Source organism: Salvelinus alpinus, chromosome 4 (assembly GCF_045679555.1).
Source record: "Salvelinus alpinus chromosome 4, SLU_Salpinus.1, whole genome shotgun sequence".
Classification (NCBI taxonomy): Eukaryota; Metazoa; Chordata; class Actinopteri; order Salmoniformes; family Salmonidae; genus Salvelinus; species Salvelinus alpinus.
The window spans coordinates 94,554,593-94,574,681 of NC_092089.1; the positions used below are offsets into that span (position 1 = coordinate 94,554,593).

General features: G+C 45.5%; 1 protein-coding gene across 1 annotated transcript in view; it reads left to right on the forward strand.

Moving 5' to 3' along the window:
• The first annotated feature begins 5,958 nt into the window (after window positions 1-5,958).
• LOC139574693 (clathrin interactor 1-like) overlaps window positions 5,959-20,089 on the forward strand; it is a 36,737-nt gene continuing 22,606 nt past the window's right edge. The window contains exons 1-4 of the mRNA XM_071399501.1: window positions 5,959-6,205; window positions 16,364-16,468; window positions 17,523-17,619; window positions 18,341-18,449. Coding sequence (XP_071255602.1) covers window positions 6,165-6,205; window positions 16,364-16,468; window positions 17,523-17,619; window positions 18,341-18,449 — 352 coding nt within the window. The 5' untranslated portion in view covers window positions 5,959-6,164. The remainder of the gene's footprint in view (window positions 6,206-16,363; window positions 16,469-17,522; window positions 17,620-18,340; window positions 18,450-20,089) is intronic.

Consider the following 20,089-nt stretch of genomic DNA (forward strand, 5'->3'; position numbering starts at 1 on the left):
AATGCACTACGGAAAAAGAAGGAACAGCACGTCAGAAATCAGCTCAATGTAATTGAAGAATCCATATAATCTAACCACTTCAGAATCTATCCAAAACGGAGATGTATGGATAAACCACTTCTCCAATCTTTTTGGCTGTATAACAAAGAACAAACAGCAAAAACATATACATGATCAAATACAAATCTTAGAATGAACTATTCAAGACTGCCAGAACCCACTGGATTCTCCAATTACATTGAATGAACAACAAGAAAAAATACAAACCCACCAACCCAAAAAGGCCTGTGGTGTTGATGGTGTCCTAAATTAAATTATAAAATATACAGACCACAAATTCCAGTTGGCTATACTGAAGCTCTTTAACATCATCCTTAGCGCTGTCATATTCCCCAATATTTGGAACCAAGGACTGATCACCCCAATCCACAAAAGTGGGGACAAATTTGACCCCAATAACTACCGTGGGATATGTGTCAACAGCAACCTTGGGAAAATCCTCTGCATTATCATTAACAGCAAACTAACATTTCCTCAGCGAAAACAATGTACTGAGCAAAATGTCATTCGGCTTTTTACCAAATTACCGTATGACAGACCACGTATTCACCTTGCACACCCTAATTGACAAACAAACCAAAACAAAGGCAGTCTGCTAATGCTTTGTTGATTTCAAAAAGCGTTCGACTTAATTTGGCAAGAGGGTCTGCTATACAAATTGATGGAAAGTGGTGTTGGGGGAAAACATACAACATTATAAAATCCATGTACACAAAAAACAAGTGTGCGGTTAAAATTGGCAAAAACCGCACACATTTCTTTCCACAGGGCCGGGGGGTGAGACAGGGATGTAGCTTATGCCCCACCCTCTTCAACATATACAGTGGGGAGAACAAGTATTTGATACACTGCCGATTTTGCAGGGTTTCCTACTTACAAAGCATGTAGAGGTCTGTCATTTTTATCATAGGTACACTTCAACTGTGAGAGACGGAATCTAAAACAAAAATCCAGAAAATCACATTGTATGATTTTTAAGTAATTAATTAGCATTTTATTGCATGACATAAGTATTCGATACATCAGAAAAGCAGAACTTAATATTTGGTACAGAAACCTTTGTTTGCAATTACAGAGATCATACGTTTCCTGTAGTTCTTGACCAGGTTTGCACACACTGCAGCAGGGATTTTGGCCCACTCCTCCATACAGACCTTCTCCAGATCCTTCAGGTTTCGGGGCTGTCGCTGGGCAATACGGACTTTCAGCTCCCTCCAAAGATTTTCTATTGGGTTCAGGTCTGGAGACTGGCTAGGCCACTCCAGGACCTTGAGATGCTTCTTACGGAGCCACTCCTTAGTTGCCCTGGCTGTGTGTTTCGGGTCGTTGTCATGCTGGAAGATCCAGCCACGACCCATCTTCAATGCTCTTACTGAGGGAAGTAGGTTGTTGGCCAAGATCTCGCGATACATGGCCCCATCCATCCTCCCCTCAATACGGTGCAGTCGTCCTGTCCCCTTTGCAGAAAAGCATCCCCAAAGAATGATGTTTCCACCTCCATGCTTCACAGTTGGGATGGTGTTCTTAGGGTTGTACTCATCCTTCTTCTTCCTCCAAACACGGCGAGTGGAGTTTAGACCAAAAAGCTCAATTTTTGTCTCATCAGACCACATGACCTTCTCCCATTCCTCTGGATCATCCAGATGGTCATTGGCAAACTTCAGACGGGCCTGGACATGCGCTGGCTTGAGCAGGGGGACCTTGCGTGCGCTGCAGGATTTTAATCCATGACGGCGTAGTGTGTTACTAATGGTTTTCTTTGAGACTGTGGTCCCAACTCTCTTCAGGTCATTGACCAGGTCCTGCCGTGTAGTTCTGGGCTGATCCCTCACCTTCCTCATGATCATTGATGCCCCACGAGGTGAGATCTTGCATGGAGCCCCAGACCGAGGGTGATTGACCGTCATCTTGAACTTCTTCCATTTTCTAATAATTGCGCCAACAGTTGTTGCCTTCTCACCAAGCTGCTTGCCTATTGTCCTGTAGCCCATCCCAGCCTTGTGCAGGTCTACAATTTTATCCCTGATGTCCTTACACAGCTCTCTGGTCTTGGCCATTGTGGAGAGGTTGGAGTCTGTTTGATTGAGTGTGTGGACAGGTGTCTTTTATACAGGTAACGAGTTCAAACAGGTGCAGTTAATACAGGTAATGAGTGGAGAACAGGAGGGCTTCTTAAAGAAAAACTAACAGGTCTGTGAGAGCCGGAATTCTTACTGGTTGGTAGGTGATCAAATACTTATGTCATGCAATAAAATGCAAATGAATTACTTAAAAATCACACAATGTGTTTTTCTGGATTTTTGTTTTAGATTCCGTCTCTCACAGTTGAAGTGTACCTATGATAAAAATTACAGACCTCTACATGCTTTGTAAGTAGGAAAACCTGCAAAATCGGCAGTGTATCAAATACTTGTTCTCCCCACTGTATATCAACGAATTGGTGAGGGCACTAGAACAGTCTACAGCACCCGGCCTCACCTTACTAGAAAACGAAGTCAATTGTCTTCTGTTTGCTATTGATCTGGTGCTTCTGTCACCAACCAAGGAGGCCCTACAGCAGCACCTAGATCTTCTGCACAGATTCTGTCAGACCTGGGCCCTGACAGTAAATCTCAGTAAGACAAAATAATGGTGTCCCAAAAAAGGTCCAGTTACCAGGACCACGAATACAAATTCCATCTAGACACTGTTGCCCTAGAGCACACAAAAAACGATACATACCTCGGTCTAAACATCAGCGCCACAGGTAACTTCCACAGAGCAGTGAAGATCTGAGAGACAAGGCAAGAAGGGCCTTCTATGTCCTCAAAAGGAACATAAAATGTGACATAACACTTAGGATCTGGCAAAAAATACTTGAATCAGTTATAGAACCCATTTCCCTTTATGGTTGTGAGGTCTGGGGTCCGCTCACCAACCAAGAATTCACAAAATGGGAAAAACACCAAATTGAGAGTCTGCATGCAGAATTCAGCAAAAATATCCTCCATGTACAACGTAAAACACCAAATAATGCATGCAGAGCATAATTAGGATGATACCCGCTCATTATCAAAATCCAGTAAAGAGCCATTAAATTCTACGACCACCCAAAAAGAAGCGATTCCCAAACCTTCCTTAACAAAGCCATTACCTACAGAGAAATGAACCTGGAGAAAGCTGCTCCTGGGGCTCTGTTCACAAACACAAACAGACCCCACAGAACCCCAGGACAACAACACAAGTAGACACATCCAAATCATGAGAAAACAGAAAGATAATTACTTGACACAATGGGAAGAATTTACAAAAAATCTGAGCAAACAATAATGCTATTTGGCCCTAAACAGAGAGTACACAGTGGCAGAATACCTGACCACTGTGACTGGTCCTAAACAGAGAGTACACAGTGGCAGAATACCTGACCACTGTGACTGGTCCTAAACAGAGAGTACACAGTGGCAGAATACCTGACCACTGAGACTGGTCCTAAACAGAGAGTACACAGTGGCAGAATACCTGACCACTGAGACTGGTCCTAAACAGAGAGTACACAGTGGCAGAATACCTGACCACTGAGACTGGCCCTAAACAGAGAGTACACAGTGGCAGAATACCTGACTACTGAGACTGGTCCAAAACAGAGAGTACACAGTGGCAGAATACCTGACCACTGTGACTGGTCCTAAACAGAGAGTACACAGTGGCAGAATACCTGACCACTGGGACTGGTCCTAAACAGAGAGTACACAGTGGCAGAATACCTGACTACTGAGACTGGCCCTAAACAGAGAGTACACAGTGGCAGAATACCTGACTACTGAGACTGGTCCTAAACAGAGAGTACACAGTGGCAGAATACCTGACCACTGAGACTGGTCCTAATCAGAGAGTACACAGTGGCAGAATACCTGATCACTGTGACTGGCCCTAAACAGAGAGTACACAGTGGCAGAATACTGACCACTGGGACTGGCCCTAAACAGAGAGTACACAGTGGCAGAATACCTGACCACTGTGACTGACCCAAACTTAAGGAAAGCTTTGACTATGTACAGACTCAGTGAGCCTAGCCTTACTATTGAGAAAGGCTGCCGAAGGAAGACCTGGCTCTCAAGAGAAAACAGGATATATGCACACTGCCCACAAAATGAGGTGGAAACTGGGCTGCACTTCCTAACCTTCTGCCAAATGTATGACCATATTAGAGACACATATTTCCCTCAGATTACACAGACCCACAAAGAATTACAAAACAAATCACATTTTGAAAAACTCCCATATCTTTTGGGTGAAATTCCACAGTGTGCCATCACAGCAGCAAGATTTGTGACCTGTTGCCACAAGATAAGGGCAACCAGTGAAGAACAAACACCATTGTAAATACAACCTATATTTATGTTTATACATTTTCCCTTTTGTACTTTAACTATTTGCACATCATTACAACACTGTATATAGACATAATATGACATTTGACATTTATTTTTCTTTTGGAACTTTTGTTAGTGTAATGTTTACTGTTAATTTTTTATTGTTTATTTCACTATTGTTTATTGTCTATTTCACTTGCTTTGGCAATGTAAACACGTTTCACATGCCAATAATGCCCTTTAAATTGAAATTGAATTGAACAGAGAACAGAGAACACACAGAGAGAGAGAGGAGGGATGTGGGGTTAAGAGATGGTTCTGCTTTCCCAGTGGGAGGATTTCATGAAACACTGAGATGCCTACTGTTGCATTTTAACTCAGACAAACTTGACAGAGCAGTGCTCCATCACACACACATGTGCACACTCAATCACACGGTCAAGGCTAGGGTTCGAGTTGAACTGAGGTGTGTGTGAGCTAGGGTTAGGGTTGATCTGGGATGTGGACATGAAGCTAGGGTTAGAGTTGATCTGGGATGTGGACATGAAGCTAGGGTTAGGGTTGATCTGGGATGTGGTCATAAAGCTAGGGTTAGGGTTGATCTGGGATGTGGACATGAAGCTAGGGTTGGGGTTGATCTGGGATGTGGACATGAAGCTAGGGTTGGGGTTGATCTGGGATGTGGACATGAAGCTAGGGTTGGGGTTGATCTGGGATGTGGTCATAAAGCTAGGGTTAGGGTTGATCTGGGATGTGGACATGAAGCTAGGGTTGGGGTTGATCTGGGATGTGGACATGAAGCTAGGGTTAGGGTTGATCTGGGATGTGGACATGAAGCTAGGGTTAGGGTTGATCTGGGATGTGGACATGAAGCTAGGGTTAGGGTTGTGTTTGTGTTTGAGGCCAGGGTTAGGGTTGATCTGGGATGTGGACATGAAGCTAGAGTTAGAGTTGATCTGGGATGTGGATATGAAGCTAGGGTTAGGGTTGATCTGGGATGTGGACATGAAGCTAGGGTTAGGGTTGATCTGGGATGTGGACATGAAGCTAGGGTTAGGGTTGTGTTTGAGGCCAGGGTTAGGGTATAACCGGAATGTGGTCATGAATCTAGGGTTATGGTTATGGTTGTGTTTGAGGCCAGGGTTAGGGTTTAACCGGGATGTGGAACGGAGCTAGGGGTAGGGTACGAAACAAAATAAAATATTTTTAGTCGTATACACATATTTAGCAGATGTTATTGTGGGTGTAGCGAAATGCTTGTGTGACAAGAAGCTAGGGTTAGGGTTGTCTTTTATTCTGGGTTAGGGTTGTATTTTATTCTGAAGTGAAATTCAATGAACAAAGAAGTCAAGAGAAAACATTTTCTATAATATAGATTCTATATAGGAATCGATGTCTTAAAACAAATCCCTCTTGGTTGGTAATGTAATTATCTGATTTAGCACCACTTAGCCTTTTGAATGCATGGCTAATTCATTTCATAAAACACATTCCAAAAGTGACACTTTTTTTTTTACATATCCTATGTTGGTCTACGCATGTTTTCTTCCTCGTGACGTTACAAGGACGTATCCGTAGTAACCTGTCCTGTCCAATGCGTGCGCCCCCTCAGAGGTGAAGAGTGTTCCAGTTCAGACTGTAAACTGTCTTTGGTTCAAGGTTTGGTTTCGGTGACAGTGCTCCGCTCTATCGGGTTTTGAGAGCCTGGAATACGGGTTACTGAGGCGGAAAGCCGCGTTGTAGAGAGCCAAGATGATGAATATGTGGAAAGTCCGGGAATTGGTTGATAAAGCGTAAGTATTTTCACTCTATCCGAGTTCAACACTCGAGTTTACCTGTTTGAGAGAGACACGTACCCAACACTTTGACGTCACGTAGCAGCAGGAAGCTAGTTAGCTTCAGTAGCAAGTTGTGGCAGTCAAAACACGGGACAAAATCTACTTTTTCGCCATTCGACTATTTAACCATTTTAATCTCGTCTGGAACTATCCGACGAGCGATTGATAACGTAACTTTCGTTATCTGTTTTTAGAAAGCTGAGATGGCTGTTATCCAGCTAGCTAATTATCTAGCGTAACGACGTTAGATTGAAATAGTTTTTTGCGCAGTTTCAGTCAGTTTGTTGTTTGGTTAGCTAGCAAGCAAATTTACTGAGCTAGGTAATTGGCCAGCTCAAAACCAAACGTATGCACTTACGTAAGGGGAAATCTTTCTGTAACATAGGTACTATTAGTTGTGGCAAAGGCCTTGAATGCAAATTGGATGTATTCTGACAAGCCAACTTCCGGGTGTGAAAGTAACAAGCATACCAACCAGAACTTTTAGCTTTTCTCATGTCTCAGGTCTATCAAAACGGCCACATCTCAGTTGACATAACTATAATAAATTACTGTATTTATATATATTTTTTTTTTTACAAAGTATAGGATGATCCATGTAAGCCTAGAACACCTGGATATCTCACTCAAACTTCTGCCTAGCTACCTGTATACTTCTTAGTATGCTAGCTATAGGCTAAATTATAAAAACAATTACAATACATTTGACTGGAGTGTATGTTTGTTATGGGCCTCTTGCATTTGCAAAATGGAGGAGCTTTGCATGCAGAAGCAGAAAGGTGGAGCCTAGATCACTATCAGTCACAGTGTCTGTTGATACAGTACAAGAGAGAGCACTGTAATGTGTAACTCTGTAATAAACACTTACTTGCTGATTGCAACTATAGATTGATTGGACAATCAATAGGCAATGTCACACTTCATACAGTTGCATTGTGAAGACATTGCTGACGCTACATTATTAGAGTAACTCGCCAGAGTTGGATTAAAAATAAAGTTCTCTGCGAATGTGTCCCAAATGGCACCCTTTTCCCTAAATAGTGCACTGCTTTTGACCAGGGCCCATAGGGAATAGGATGCCATTTGGGGCAGAAACTAAGAGTGTGTTGCATAGCACAGTTGCATTGCATGGCATTCATGGGAATAAACAAGATTATCCTAGTCCTTGTACAGTCGCTGTCAGCAGAGATTGAAACTAAAGGCTTGAACGAATGGCTGAATGGTTCCACCTCTGAGCAAGAGCCACACCTGGTTTAGCCGGCTTATTGTTTTCTTTTGTCCTCCTCGTATAGTTTACTGTCCCTCACTGCTGAGTAATGACCTGAGATAGACAGTACAGCACACACAGGCCTACCGTAGAGCTCTGGGAAGTAGTGGGAGAACGTAATCTCCACATAAAAGCTTTAACAGCTGGTTTGGTGAGCTTTGGCAACAGCAGAAGCGCACAGTTCCTGTCCAAGAATACATTCCTGCAAAAAAGTAGAGAGAGAGAATAATGTTTAATGAGACAACTTTTTAAGTGTTTCCCAAACAAGCACATATATTATTCCTCAATAATGACGGATCAGCTCCTCGAGGGATATTACCACCTATGGCTGCAAAAACACTGAGGTGGCTTGTTATGCTTAACCAATACTAATGCACTAAATCACAGATTGGGTACATCATTGCGCACATGTTGTCACACATCATGAAACACATTAAGTCAAAAATGACAGACCGTAGCCTGTCATTTTTGAGTTATATAGGCCTATTTAGGTCCATGTAGCCTATGTATATTTTATTGCAGTCATCTGTTTTCATTTGAATCATCATTTTTATCCTTCTCTTGTTTGTAAACATTGCAAATACTTTAGCAACTTTGTATTTGCAGTCAACTTCCTTCTGATCTTGATTCTACCATGCCTTCAGAAAGTACTCCCACCTCTTGACTTTGTGTACCTTTTTTTCCCTCACAGCCTGATTTTAAAATAGATACAATTTAGAAGTTGTGTCACTGGCCTACACAAAATACCCTGCCCATAATGTCAAAGTGGAACTATTTTTTTATGTTCACAAATTAATTGAATATAAAAAGCTGAAATGTCTTGAGTCAAAAAGTATTCAACCCCTTTTGTTATAGCAAGCCTCAATAAGTTCAGGGGTAGAAATGTACTTAACAAGTCACACAATAAGTTGCATGGACATCTCTGTGTGCAATAATGGAGTTTAACATGGTTTTTGAATGACTACATCATCTCTGTACCCCACACATACAATTATCTGTAAGGTCCCTCAGTCAAGCAGTGAATTTCAAACACCGATTCAACCACAAAGACCAGTGAGGTTTTCCAATGCCTCCAAAGAAGGTCACCTATTGGAAGATGGGGGGGGGGACACAAAAAAGCAGATATTCAATATCCCTTTGAGCATGATGAAGTTATTAATTACACTTTGGATGGTCTATCAATACACCCAGTAACTAAACAAAATACAGGTGTCGTTGCTAATTTAGTTGTGATAGAGGAAGGAAACTGCTCAGGGATTTCACCATGAGGCTAATGGTGGCTTTAAAACAGTTAGAGTTTAATGGCTATGATAGGAGAACACTGAGGATGGATCAACAACATTGTAGTTACTCCACAATACTAACCTAATTGACAGAGTGAAAAGAAGGAAGAATATTCCAGAACATGCATCCTGTTTGCAACGAGGCACTAAAGTAAAACTGCAAAAAAATGTGGCAAAGCAATTATCTTTTTGTCCTGAATACAAAGTGTTATGTTTGGGGCAAATTCAATACCACTCTCCATATTTTCTAGCATAGTGGTGGCTGCATCATGTTATGGGTATGCTTGTAATAGTTAAGGACTTGGGAGTTTTCCAGGATAAAAAATAAACGTAATGGAGCTAAGCACAGGCAAAATCATAGAGGAAAACCTGGTTCAGTCTGCTTTCCACCAGACGCTGGGAGATGAATACACCTTTCAGCAGGACAATAACCTAAAACACAAGGCCAAATATACACTGCAGTTTTAATTTTTTTATTTAACCTTTTTTTTAACTAGGCAGATCAGTTAAGAACAAATTCTTATTTACAATGACGCCTACCCTGGCCAAACCCGGACAACGCTGGGCCAATTCTACGCCACCCTATGGTACTCCCAATCACGGCCGGATGTGATACAGCCTGGAATTGAACCAGGGACTGTAGTGACGCCTCTTGCACTGAGATGTAGTGCCTTAGACCACTGCGCCACTCGGGAGTTGCTTACCAGGAAGACGATGTATGTTCCTCAGTGGCCTAGTTACAATTTGGACTTATACTGAACAAAAATCTAATCGCAACAATTTCAACGATTTTAGTGAGTTCCAGTTCATAGAAGGAAATCAGTCAGTTGAAATCAATTAATTTGGCCCAAATCTATGGACTTCACATAATTGGGCAGAGGTGCAGCCATGGGTGGACCTGTGAAGGCATAGGGCCACCCACTGGGGAGCCAGGCCCAGCCAGTCAGAATTAGTTTTTCTCCACAGAAGGGCTTTATTACAGACTGAACTACTCCTCAGTTTCATCAGCTGTCTAGGTGGCTGGTCTCAGACGAACCCGCAGGTGAAGAAGCCGGTTCTGGAGGTCCTGGGTTGGTGTGGTTACACGTGTTCTGCGGTTGTGAGGTCGGTTGGACGTACTGCCAAAAGATCTAAAACAACATTGGAGGCGAGGCGGTGTATAGTAGAGAAATGTACATTAAATTCTCTGCCAACAGCACTGGTGGACATTTCTGCAGTCAGCATGCCAATTGCACGCTCCCTCAACTTGAGATATCTGTGGCATTATGTTGTGACAAAACATTTGTGGCCTTTTATTGTCCCCAGCACAAGTTGCACCTTTGTAATGATAAGCTTCTTGATATGCCACATCTGTCAGGTGGCTGGATTATCTTGACAAAGGAGAAATGCTCACTAACAGGATGTAAACACATTTGTGCACAACATTTTGAGAAATAAGCTTTCTGTGCATATGGAACATTTCTGGGATCTTTCATTTCAGCTCATAAAACATGGGACCAACACCTTACATGTTGCATTTATATTTTTGTTCAGTATAAATCTGCTTGAAAATCTATGTAAAGACATGAAAATGGATTTCTAGCAATGAGCAACATCCAATTTGACAGAATTTTAAGAATTAAAAAAATAAAGAATAATGGGCAAATATTGTACAATTAGGTGTGCAAAGCGCTTAGAGACTTACCCAGAGACGCTCAGCTGTAATTGCTGCCAAAGGGAATTCTAACAAGTATTGACTCAGTGGTTTGAATTCTGGGTAAATCTCTAAGAGCTTTGTACACCTGGATTGTACAATATTTGACATTTCTTCAATATTTCTGTATTTAATTTTCATTACATTTGTGAAACATTTCTGAAGATATTTTCACTGTCATTATGGGGTATTGTGTGTAGATGAGTGATACTTTTGTTGTTGAATTCGGGCTGTGTAACAACAACGTGGAATAAGTCAAGGGGTGTGAATACTTTCTGAAGACTATGTTTATAGCGGAGATCTTCTGTGAATAAAATACCTAACGGTGCACTTTGGCTGCTCTACGAGTGGTCTGGATTTTAAGAGCCACGTTACTAACGAAGGCTCTGGGAAACAACACCTTGGCTACTGAAGGTTCAAACGATGACTAAACACTACGGAGGCTCTGGGAAACGACACCTACTGAAGGTTCAAACGATGACTAAACACTACGGAGGCTCTGGGAAACGACACCTACTGAAGGTTCAAACGATGACTAAACACTACGGAGGCTCTGGGAAACGACACCTACTGAAGGTTCAAACGATGACTAAACACTACGGAGGCTCTGGGAAACGACACCTACTGAAGGTTCAAACGATGACTAAACACTACGGAGGCTCTGGGAAACGACACCTACTGAAGGTTCAAACGATGACTAAACACTACGGAGGCTCTGGGAAACGAGGGCTTTGAGTAGAGATTTTTGTGAGTGGGGAAACACCCATCAGAGTACAGCCATGTTCCACAAAGGCGACTGAATGCTGGCTCACTGTGAAGGATATCTACAGACCTAGACTTGAATCAAGGGACTGGCAATCTTGTGTCGACGTCTTCCCGGCAGTCACATGGGAAAATTGTTACAATACTAAATAAATAGGTCTAAAGACTTTATTTGGACTAGTCACAGGATGAAGGAAGTTGGTGTGTGTATTGCAGATGAAACGGAAGCTTTTTCCATATTGTGTGTCATAGATTACACACAGAGATATAAACACAGATATATACACACACACGATCAGAGGCTTCCTTTTGATCAGGTTGATATGTGGGACAGAGGAAGCTAGCAAGTCTACTGAGAAGAGACAAGATAACTGTCTTGTCTAAATGTTAGGCTATATCACGTTATAAGGTTTTTCACTACGTTTCAAAGCTCCATTTCCTGGTTGCTACAATTCTAATTGTCAGCCTAATTTTTGTTTGTGACAAAACAAGCAAGTGTAGAGAATCATTGTACCATCTAAACCGCTGTGAAATATATTTTCCATAACCAAAAATATTGTACTTTCAGCTGTTTGAAGCTGGTGTACAAAACCAAAAGTAAAATTCGCAAAAACAAAACTTGAGTACGGCAAGCATAGAAATAGCGCACATAGAACAGATCTACCGCTTCTTAGACTCTCACATCTATAACATACATTTCTATGTGAATTTGGTCGGGTCGCTCCAGAAGTTACATATCGCAGCTTTAAGAACTCATAGGCTATTTGAATTGCTCTTTGCACCAACTAGCTCTTTACCAGTTATTAAGAGGATGATATTTTACTGCATGGGGTTATAGCTGAGCAGAGAGCTGAGTCCTCCTGCATGGGGTTATATCTGAGCAGAGAGCTGAGTCCTACTGCATGGGGTTATATCTGAACAGAGAGCTGAGTCCTACTGCATGGGGTTATAGCTGAGCAGAGAGCTGAGTCCTCCTGCATGGGGTTATATCTGAACAGAGAGCTGAGTCCTACTGCATGGGGTTATAGCTGAGCAGAGAGCTGAGTCCTCCTGCATGGGGTTATATCTGAACCGAGAGCTGAGTCCTACTGCATGGGGTTATATCTGAACAGAGAGCTGAGTCCTACTGCATGGGGTTATATCTGAACAGAGAGCTGTGTCCTACTGCATGGGGTTATATCTGAACAGAGAGCTGAGTCCTACTGCATGGGGTTATGTCTGAGCAGAGAGCTGAGTCCTACTGCATGGGGTTATGTCTGAGCAGAGAGCTGAGTCCTACTGCATGGGGTTATATCTGAGCAGAGAGCTGAGTCCTACTGCATGGGGTTATGTCTGAGCAGAGTTGAAGTCAGTAGATGGATCATCCTTGGTCTGGGTAACTGTAGCTTATGCTCAGCCTATGTGTTGAATATCAGTGCTCAATCTATTCCTATATCTGTGGTTTTCTTTCAGCTAGGCTAGATTCCTAGTGCGCATGCTTAGTTTTTTCAGATCACCAAACCTGCTTGATCTTAAGTTTGTTGCACAATATTTGTTTCTGTAAGCTATATTTGAACTATAAATAAAGTTTGACTAGCTAAATGGCCCTGTTTTGTTATCAAGGTCTGGGAATAAGCAGACACATTTCCCTGTTTAGCTTCCACATTTTATGCTAGCTCCTAGCCTTGACCTTTATAACTGTGATTATGCCTGCTGTTGTTTTTTTTACTTTGCAGCTTGTCTGTTTGTTTACATCTTTGAAACTGTATGAAACTACTCTTAAAGCAAGTCAATTACAGACTCTACTTAGTCTCACTGGGCCATGTGTAGCTCTGGGCCATGTGTAGCTCTGGGCCATGTGTAGCTCTGGGCCATGTGTAGCTCTGGGCCATGTGTAGTTCTGTAACTCAGATATTGATACTAGGTTGCTTGGGGCACCCCACCCTTCATTTACCATGAAACAGCATAGCTTCTATCACACTCTAACTCAAATCAAATCAAACTTTATTTGTCACATGCGCCGAATACAACAAGTGTAGACCTTATCGTGAAATGCTTACTTACAAGCCCTTAACCAACAATCCAGTTCAAGAAAGAGTTAAGGAAATATTTAGCTAATTAACTAAAGTAAAACATAATACAAAATAACACAATAAAATAACGAGGCTATATGCAGGGGGTACCGGTACCGCGTCAATGTGCGGGGGTACAGGTTAGTCAAGGTAATTTGTACATGTAGGTGGGGGTGAAGTAACTATGAATAGATAATAAACAGCGAGTAGCAGCAGTGTACAAAACAAATGGGGGGGGGTCAATGTTATAGTCCGGTGGCCGTTTGATTAATTGTTCAGCAGTCTTATGGCTTGGGGGGGGGTAGAAGCTGTTAAGGAGCCTTTTGGTCCTAGACTTGGTGCTCCGGTACCGCTTGACGTGCTGTAGCAGAGAGAACAGTCTATGACTTGGGTGGCTGGAGTCTTTGACAATTCTTTGGGCTTTCCTTTGAAACCATCTAGTATATAGGTCCTGGATGGCAGGAAGCTTGGCCCCAGTGATGTACTGGGCCGTAGGGACTAACCTATGTAGTGCCTTACGGTCAGATGCCGAGCAGTTGCCATACCAGGCAGTGATGCAACCGGTCAGGATGCACTCAATGGTGCAGCTGTAGAACTTTTTGAGGATCTGAGGACCCATGCCAAATCTTTTCAGTCTCCTGAGGGGGAATAGGCTTTGTCGTGCCCTCTTCACGACTGTCTTCGTGTGTTTGGAACATGATAGTTCGTTGGTGATGTGGACACCAAGAAGCTCTCAACCTGCTCCACTGCAGCCCCGTCGATGTTAATGGGGCCTGTTCGGCCCGCCTTCTCCTGTAGTTCACGATCAGCTCCTTTGTCTTGATCACATTGAGGGAGAGGTTGTTGTCCTGGCATCAGAGTGGCAGGTCTCTGACCTCCCTATAGTCTGTCTTATCATTGTCGGTGATCAGGCCTACCTCTATTGTGTCGTCAGCAAACTTAATGATGGTATTGGAGTCGTGTTTGGCCATGCAGTCGTGAGTGAACAAGGAGTACAGGAGGGGACTAAGTACACACCCCTGAAGGGCCCCCGTGTTGAGGATCAGCGTGGCAGACGTGTTGTTGCCTACCCTTACCACCTGGGGACGGCCCGTCAGGAAGTCCAGGATCCAGTTGCAGAGGGAGGTGTTTAGTCCCAGGGTCCTTAGCTTAGTGATGAGCTTTGAGGGCACTATGGTGTTGAATGCTGAGCTGTAGTTAATGAACAGCATTCTCACATAGGTGTTCCTTTTGTCCAGGTGGGAAAGGGCGGTGTGGAGTGCAATTGAGATTGCGTCATCTGTGGATCTGTTTGGGCGGTATGCGAATTGGAGTGGGCCTTGGGTATCTGGGAGGATGCTGTTGATGTGAGCCATGATCAGCCTTTCAAAGCACTTCATGGCTACCGACGTGAGTGCTACGGGGCAGTAATAATTTAGGCAGGTTATCTTCGCTTCCTTGGGAACAGATACTATGGTGGTCTGCTTGAAACATGTAGGTATTACAGACTCGGTCAGGGAGAGGTTGAAAATGTCAGTGAAGACACATGCCAGTTGGTCTGCGCATGCTTTGAGTACACGTCCTGGTAATCCGTCTGGCCCAGCGGCTTTGTGAATGTTGACCTGTTTAAAGGTCTTGGTCACATCGGCTACCGAGAGCGTTGTCACACAGTAGTCCAGAACAGCTGGTGCTCTCATTCACGCTTCAGTGTTGCTTGCCTCGAAGCGAGCATAAAAGGCATTTAGCTCGTCTGGTAGGCCCATGTCACTGGGCAGCTTGTGGCTGGGTTTCCCTTTGTAGTAGTTAATAGTTTTCAAGCCCTGCCACATCCGACGAGAGTCAGAGCCGGTGTAGTAGGATTCAATTTTAATCCTGTATTGACACTTTTCTTATTTGATGGTTCGTCTGAGGGCATAGCTAGATTTCTTATAAGCGTCCGGATTAGTGTCCCACTCCTTGAAAGCGGCAGCTCTAGACTTTAGCTCGATGAGGATGTTGCCTGTAATTAATGGCTTCTGGTTGGGATATGTACGTCGTCGATGCACTTATTGATGAAGCCAATGACTGAGGTGGTATACTCCTCAATGCCATTGGATGAATCCCAGAACATATTCCAGTCTGTGCAAAACAGTCCTGTAGTTTAGCATCCGCGTCATCTGAACACTTCGTTATTGAGCGAGTCGCTGGTGCTTCCTGCTTTAGTTTTTGCTTGTAAGCAGGAATCAGGAGGATAGAATTATGATCAAATTTGCCAAATGGAGGGCTTTGTACGCGTCTCTGTGTGTGGAGTAAAGGTGGTCTAGAGTTTTGTTTTCTTCTGGTTGCACATGTGACATGCTGGTAGAAATGAGGTAAAACGGATTGAAGTTTGCCTGCTTTAAAGTCCCCGTCCACGAGGAGCGCCGCTTCTGGATGAGCATTTTCATGTTTGCTTATGGCCGTATACAGCTCGTTGAGTGTGGTCTTAGTGCCAGCATCTGTTTGTGGTGGTAAATAGATGGCTATGAATAATATAGATGAGAACTCTCTTGGTAGATAGTGTGATTTACAGCTTATCATAAGGTACTCTACCTCAGGTGAGCAATACCTCGAGACTTCTTTAATATTAGACATGGTGCACCAGCTGTTATTGCCACTCCACCCAGACTATCCCTCTCTCTCTCTCTGCTCTAATGCCCTGAAGTGCCAGACTGGTTTTCCTGACTTCCATAGTATACACTTTAATATGTTGGCCTTTATGCAAACGCTGTTATCCAGAGCAACTTAGTCAGTGTGTTCAACATGTATGCACACACACACCACGTCCTCAGATTGCCTGTGTGAAGTCATGAGGGTTATTTCACTCTGTGTTCCTGGAGATACAGGAGGAAAGAATAGTTTCATGTAAATAGAGGCTGTGTGTGTTGACTATTACCATGAATAGGCTGTCCAATGCTTGGTCTGGGCCTCGGTCTGGGCCTCGGTTTGTCTTTTCAATAAAGACTGATAAGACAGTTTGAGTGCAGACCTTCCTTTTGTCCCTGGTTTGACCTCCTATTCTCTTCATAAAATATATCTTACCTTTACCTCCCCCTGTAGAACCAATGTGGTGATGAACTACTCGGAGGTGGAGACGAAGGTGAGGGAGGCCACCAACGACGACCCCTGGGGACCTTCAGGACAGCAGATGGCAGATATTTCCAGGTAGGGGCGCTGTTCACACACACCCACACTACTTTACAGGAAAAATTGTTATTTAAATTAAATCCCATTCCCATGTAGCTAAACTCTACACCTCTGTCTCTCTCTCCTCCCTCTGTCTCTCTTTGTGTCTCTCTTTGTGTATTTCTCTCTGTCTGTCTCTGTGTCTCTCTCCCTCTCTGTTTCTCTCTCCTCTTTCTCGCTCCCTCTCTCTCTCCTCTCTCTCTCTCTCTCCCCTCTCTCTCTCTCACTCTCTTCCCTCCCTCTCTCACTCTCCTCCCCCTCTCTCACTCTCCTCCCCCTCTCTCTCACTCTCCCTCCCTCTCCCTCTCTCTCTCTCCCTCCCTCTCTCTCTCTCCTCCCTCCCTCTCTCTCTCTCCTTTCTCTCTCTCCTCCCTCCCTCTCTCTCACTCTCCTCCCCCTCTCTCTCACTCTCCTCCCCCTCTCTCTCACTCTCCCTCCCTCTCTCTCACTCTCCCTCCCTCTCTCTCTCTCCCTCTCTCTCTCTCTCTCCTCCCTCCCTCTCTCTCTCTCCTTTCTCTCTCTCCTCCCTCCCTCTCTCTCTCTCCTTTCTCTCTCTCCTCCCTCCCTCTCTCTCACTCTCCTCCCTCCCACTCTCCTCTCTCACTCTCCTTTCTCTCTCTCTCTCCTCCCTCCCACTCTCCTCTCTCACTCTCCTCCCTCTCTCTCACTCTCCTCCCTCTCTCTCACTCTCCTCCCTCCCTCTCTCTCACTCTCCTTTCTCTCTCTCCTCCCTCCCACTCTCCTCTCTCACTCCTCCCTCCCTCCCTCTCTCTCACTCTCCTCTCTCTCTCTCTCACTCTCCTCCCCCTCACTCTCCTCCCCCTCCCTCTCTCTCTCACTCACCTCTCTCTCTCACTCTCCTCACTCTCCTCTCTCTCTCTCACTCTCCTCTCTCTCTCTCACTCTCCTCTCTCTCTCTCTCTCTCCTCTCTCTCTCTCTCTCTCCTCCCTCTCTGGCTCTCTCTGGCTCTCTGTTTGTGTCCTGTCTCTCTGGCTCTCTCTGTCTGTCTATCTCCCCCCCCCCCCTCCTCAGATGTACGTTTATGTATGAGCAGTTTCCAGAGGCGATGAACATGCTGTGGATCAGGATGCTCCGGGAGAACAAGAAGAACTGGAGAAGGGTCTACAAGGTCAGAGAGAAGCTATAACCTGTCATAAGCAAGAAAGTTGCACACTATATACACGGAGTGTACTAAACATTAGGAACACCTTCCTAATATTGAGCTGCACCACCCCTTTGCCATCAGAACAGGCTCAATTTGTCGGGACATGGACTCTACAAGGTGTTGAAAGCGTTCCACAGGGATGCTGGTCCATGTTGACTCCAATGCTTCCTACAGTTGTGTCAAGTTGGCTGGATGTTCATTGGGTGGTGGACCATTGTTGATACACACGGGAAACTGTTGAGCGTGAAAAACCCAGCAGCGTTGCAGTTCTTGACACAAACCGGTGCGCCTGGCAGCTATTACCATAATCTCTTCAAAGGCGCTTAAATCTTTTGTCATTCAGCCTACAATCCATGTCTCAATTGTCTCCAGGCTTAAAAATCCTTCTTTAACCTGTCTCCTCCCCTTCATCTACACTGATTTGAAGTGGATTTAACAAGTGACATCAATAAGGGATCATAGTTTTCACCTGGTCAGTCTGTCATGGAAAGAGCAGGTGTTCCTAATGTTTTGTACACTCAGTGTGCTTCCAACAATGTAATGGGTAGACCTTGGTTAGGTTGGGAGCATATAGACTGACTTTGTTTCTCGAACCAAGACATAAGCCATATTCAACTCTCTAAACATGATATAGAGGGGTCATCATGAGAAGCTATAACAACAGTTATCCATCTCTTCTCCCCAGTCTCTGCTGCTGTTGTCCCACCTCATTAGGAACGGTTCAGAGAGAGTTGTCACCAGCTCCAGAGAACACATCTACGACCTACGATCTCTGGAGAGCTACCACTTTGTAGGCAAGTACTCTGCTGTTGCTCTGTCTGCTGTCGCTCTGTCTGCTGTCGCTCTGTCTGCTGTCGCTCTCTCTCGCCGTCTGCTGTCCCTCTCTCTCTCTCGCCGTCTGCTGTCGCTCTCTCTCTCTCGCCGTCTGCTGTCGCTCTCTCTCTCTCGCCGTCTGCTGTCGCTCTCTCTCTCGCCGTCTGCTGTCGCTCTCTCTCTCGCCGTCTGCTGTCGCTCTCTCTCTCTCGCCGTCTGCTGTCGCTCTCTCTCTCTCGCCGTCTGCTGTCGCTCTCTCTCTCTCGCCGTCTGCTGTCGCTCTGTCTCTCGCCGTCTGCTGTCGCTCTGTCTCTCGCCGTCTGCTGTCGCTCTGTCTCTCGCCGTCTGCTGTCGCTCTCTCTCTCTCGCCGTCTGCTGTCGCTCTCGCCGTCTGCTGTCGCTCTCTCTCTCTCGCCGTCTGCTGTCGCTCTCTCTCTCTCGCCGTCTGCTGTCCCTCTCTCTCGCCGTCTGCTGTCGCTCTCTCTCTCTCGCCGTCTGCTGTCGCTCTCTCTCTCTCGCCGTCTGCTGTCGCTCTCTCTCTCGCCGTCTGCTGTCGCTCTCTCTCTCTCGCCGTCTGCTGTCGCTCTCTCTCGCTGTCGCTCTCGCTGTCGCTCTCGCTGTCGCTCTCTCGCTGTCGCTCTCTCTCGCTCTGTCGCTCTCTCTCTCGCTCTCTCGCTGTCGCTCTCTCGCTGTCGCTCTCTCTCTCTCGCTGTCGCTCTCTCTCTCGCTGTCGCTCTCTCTCTCGCTGTTGCTCTCTCGCTGTTGCTCTCTCTCTCGCCGTCTGCTCTCTCTCTCGCCGTCTGCTGTCGCTCTCTCTCTCGCCGTCTGCTGTCGCTCTCTCTCTCGCCGTCTGCTGTCGCTCTCTCTCTCGCCGTCTGCTGTCGCTCTCTCTCTCGCCGTCTGCTGTCGCTCTCTCTCTCGCCGTCTGCTGTCGCTCTCTCTCTCTCGCCGTCTGCTGTCGCTCTCTCTCTCTCTCGCCGTCTGCTGTCGCTCTCTCTCTCTCTCGCCGTCTGCTGTCGCTCTCTCTCTCTCGCCGTCTGCTGTCGCTCTCTCTCTCTCGCCGTCTGCTGTCGCTCTCTCTCTCTCGCCGTCTGCTGTCGCTCTCTCTCTCTCGCCGTCTGCTGTCGCTCTCTCTCTCTCTCTCGCCGTCTGCTGTCGCTCTCTCTCTCTCTCTCGCCGTCTGCTGTCGCTCTCTCTCGCCGTCTGCTGTCGCTCTCTCTCTCGCCGCCTGCTGTCGCTCTCTCTCTCTCTCGCTGTCTGCTGTCGCTCTGTCTGCTGTCGCTCTGTCTGCTGTCGCTCTGTCTGCTGTCGCTCTGTCTGCTGTCGCTCTGTCTGCTGTCGCTCTCGCTGTCGCTCTCTCTCTCGCTGTCTCTCTCTCTCGCCGTCTGCTGTCGCTGTCGCTCTCTCTCGCCGTCTGCTGTGGCTCTCTCTCTCTCTCGCCGTCTGCTGTCGCTCTCTCTCTCGCCGTCTGCTGTCGCTCTCGCTCTCTCGCCGTCTGCTGTCGCTCGCTCTCTCGCCGTCTGCTGTCGCTCTCTCTCTCGCCGTCTGCTGTCGCTCTCTCTCTCGCCGTCTGCTGTCGCTCTCTCTGTCGCGCTCTCGCTGTCGCTCTCTCTGTCGCTCT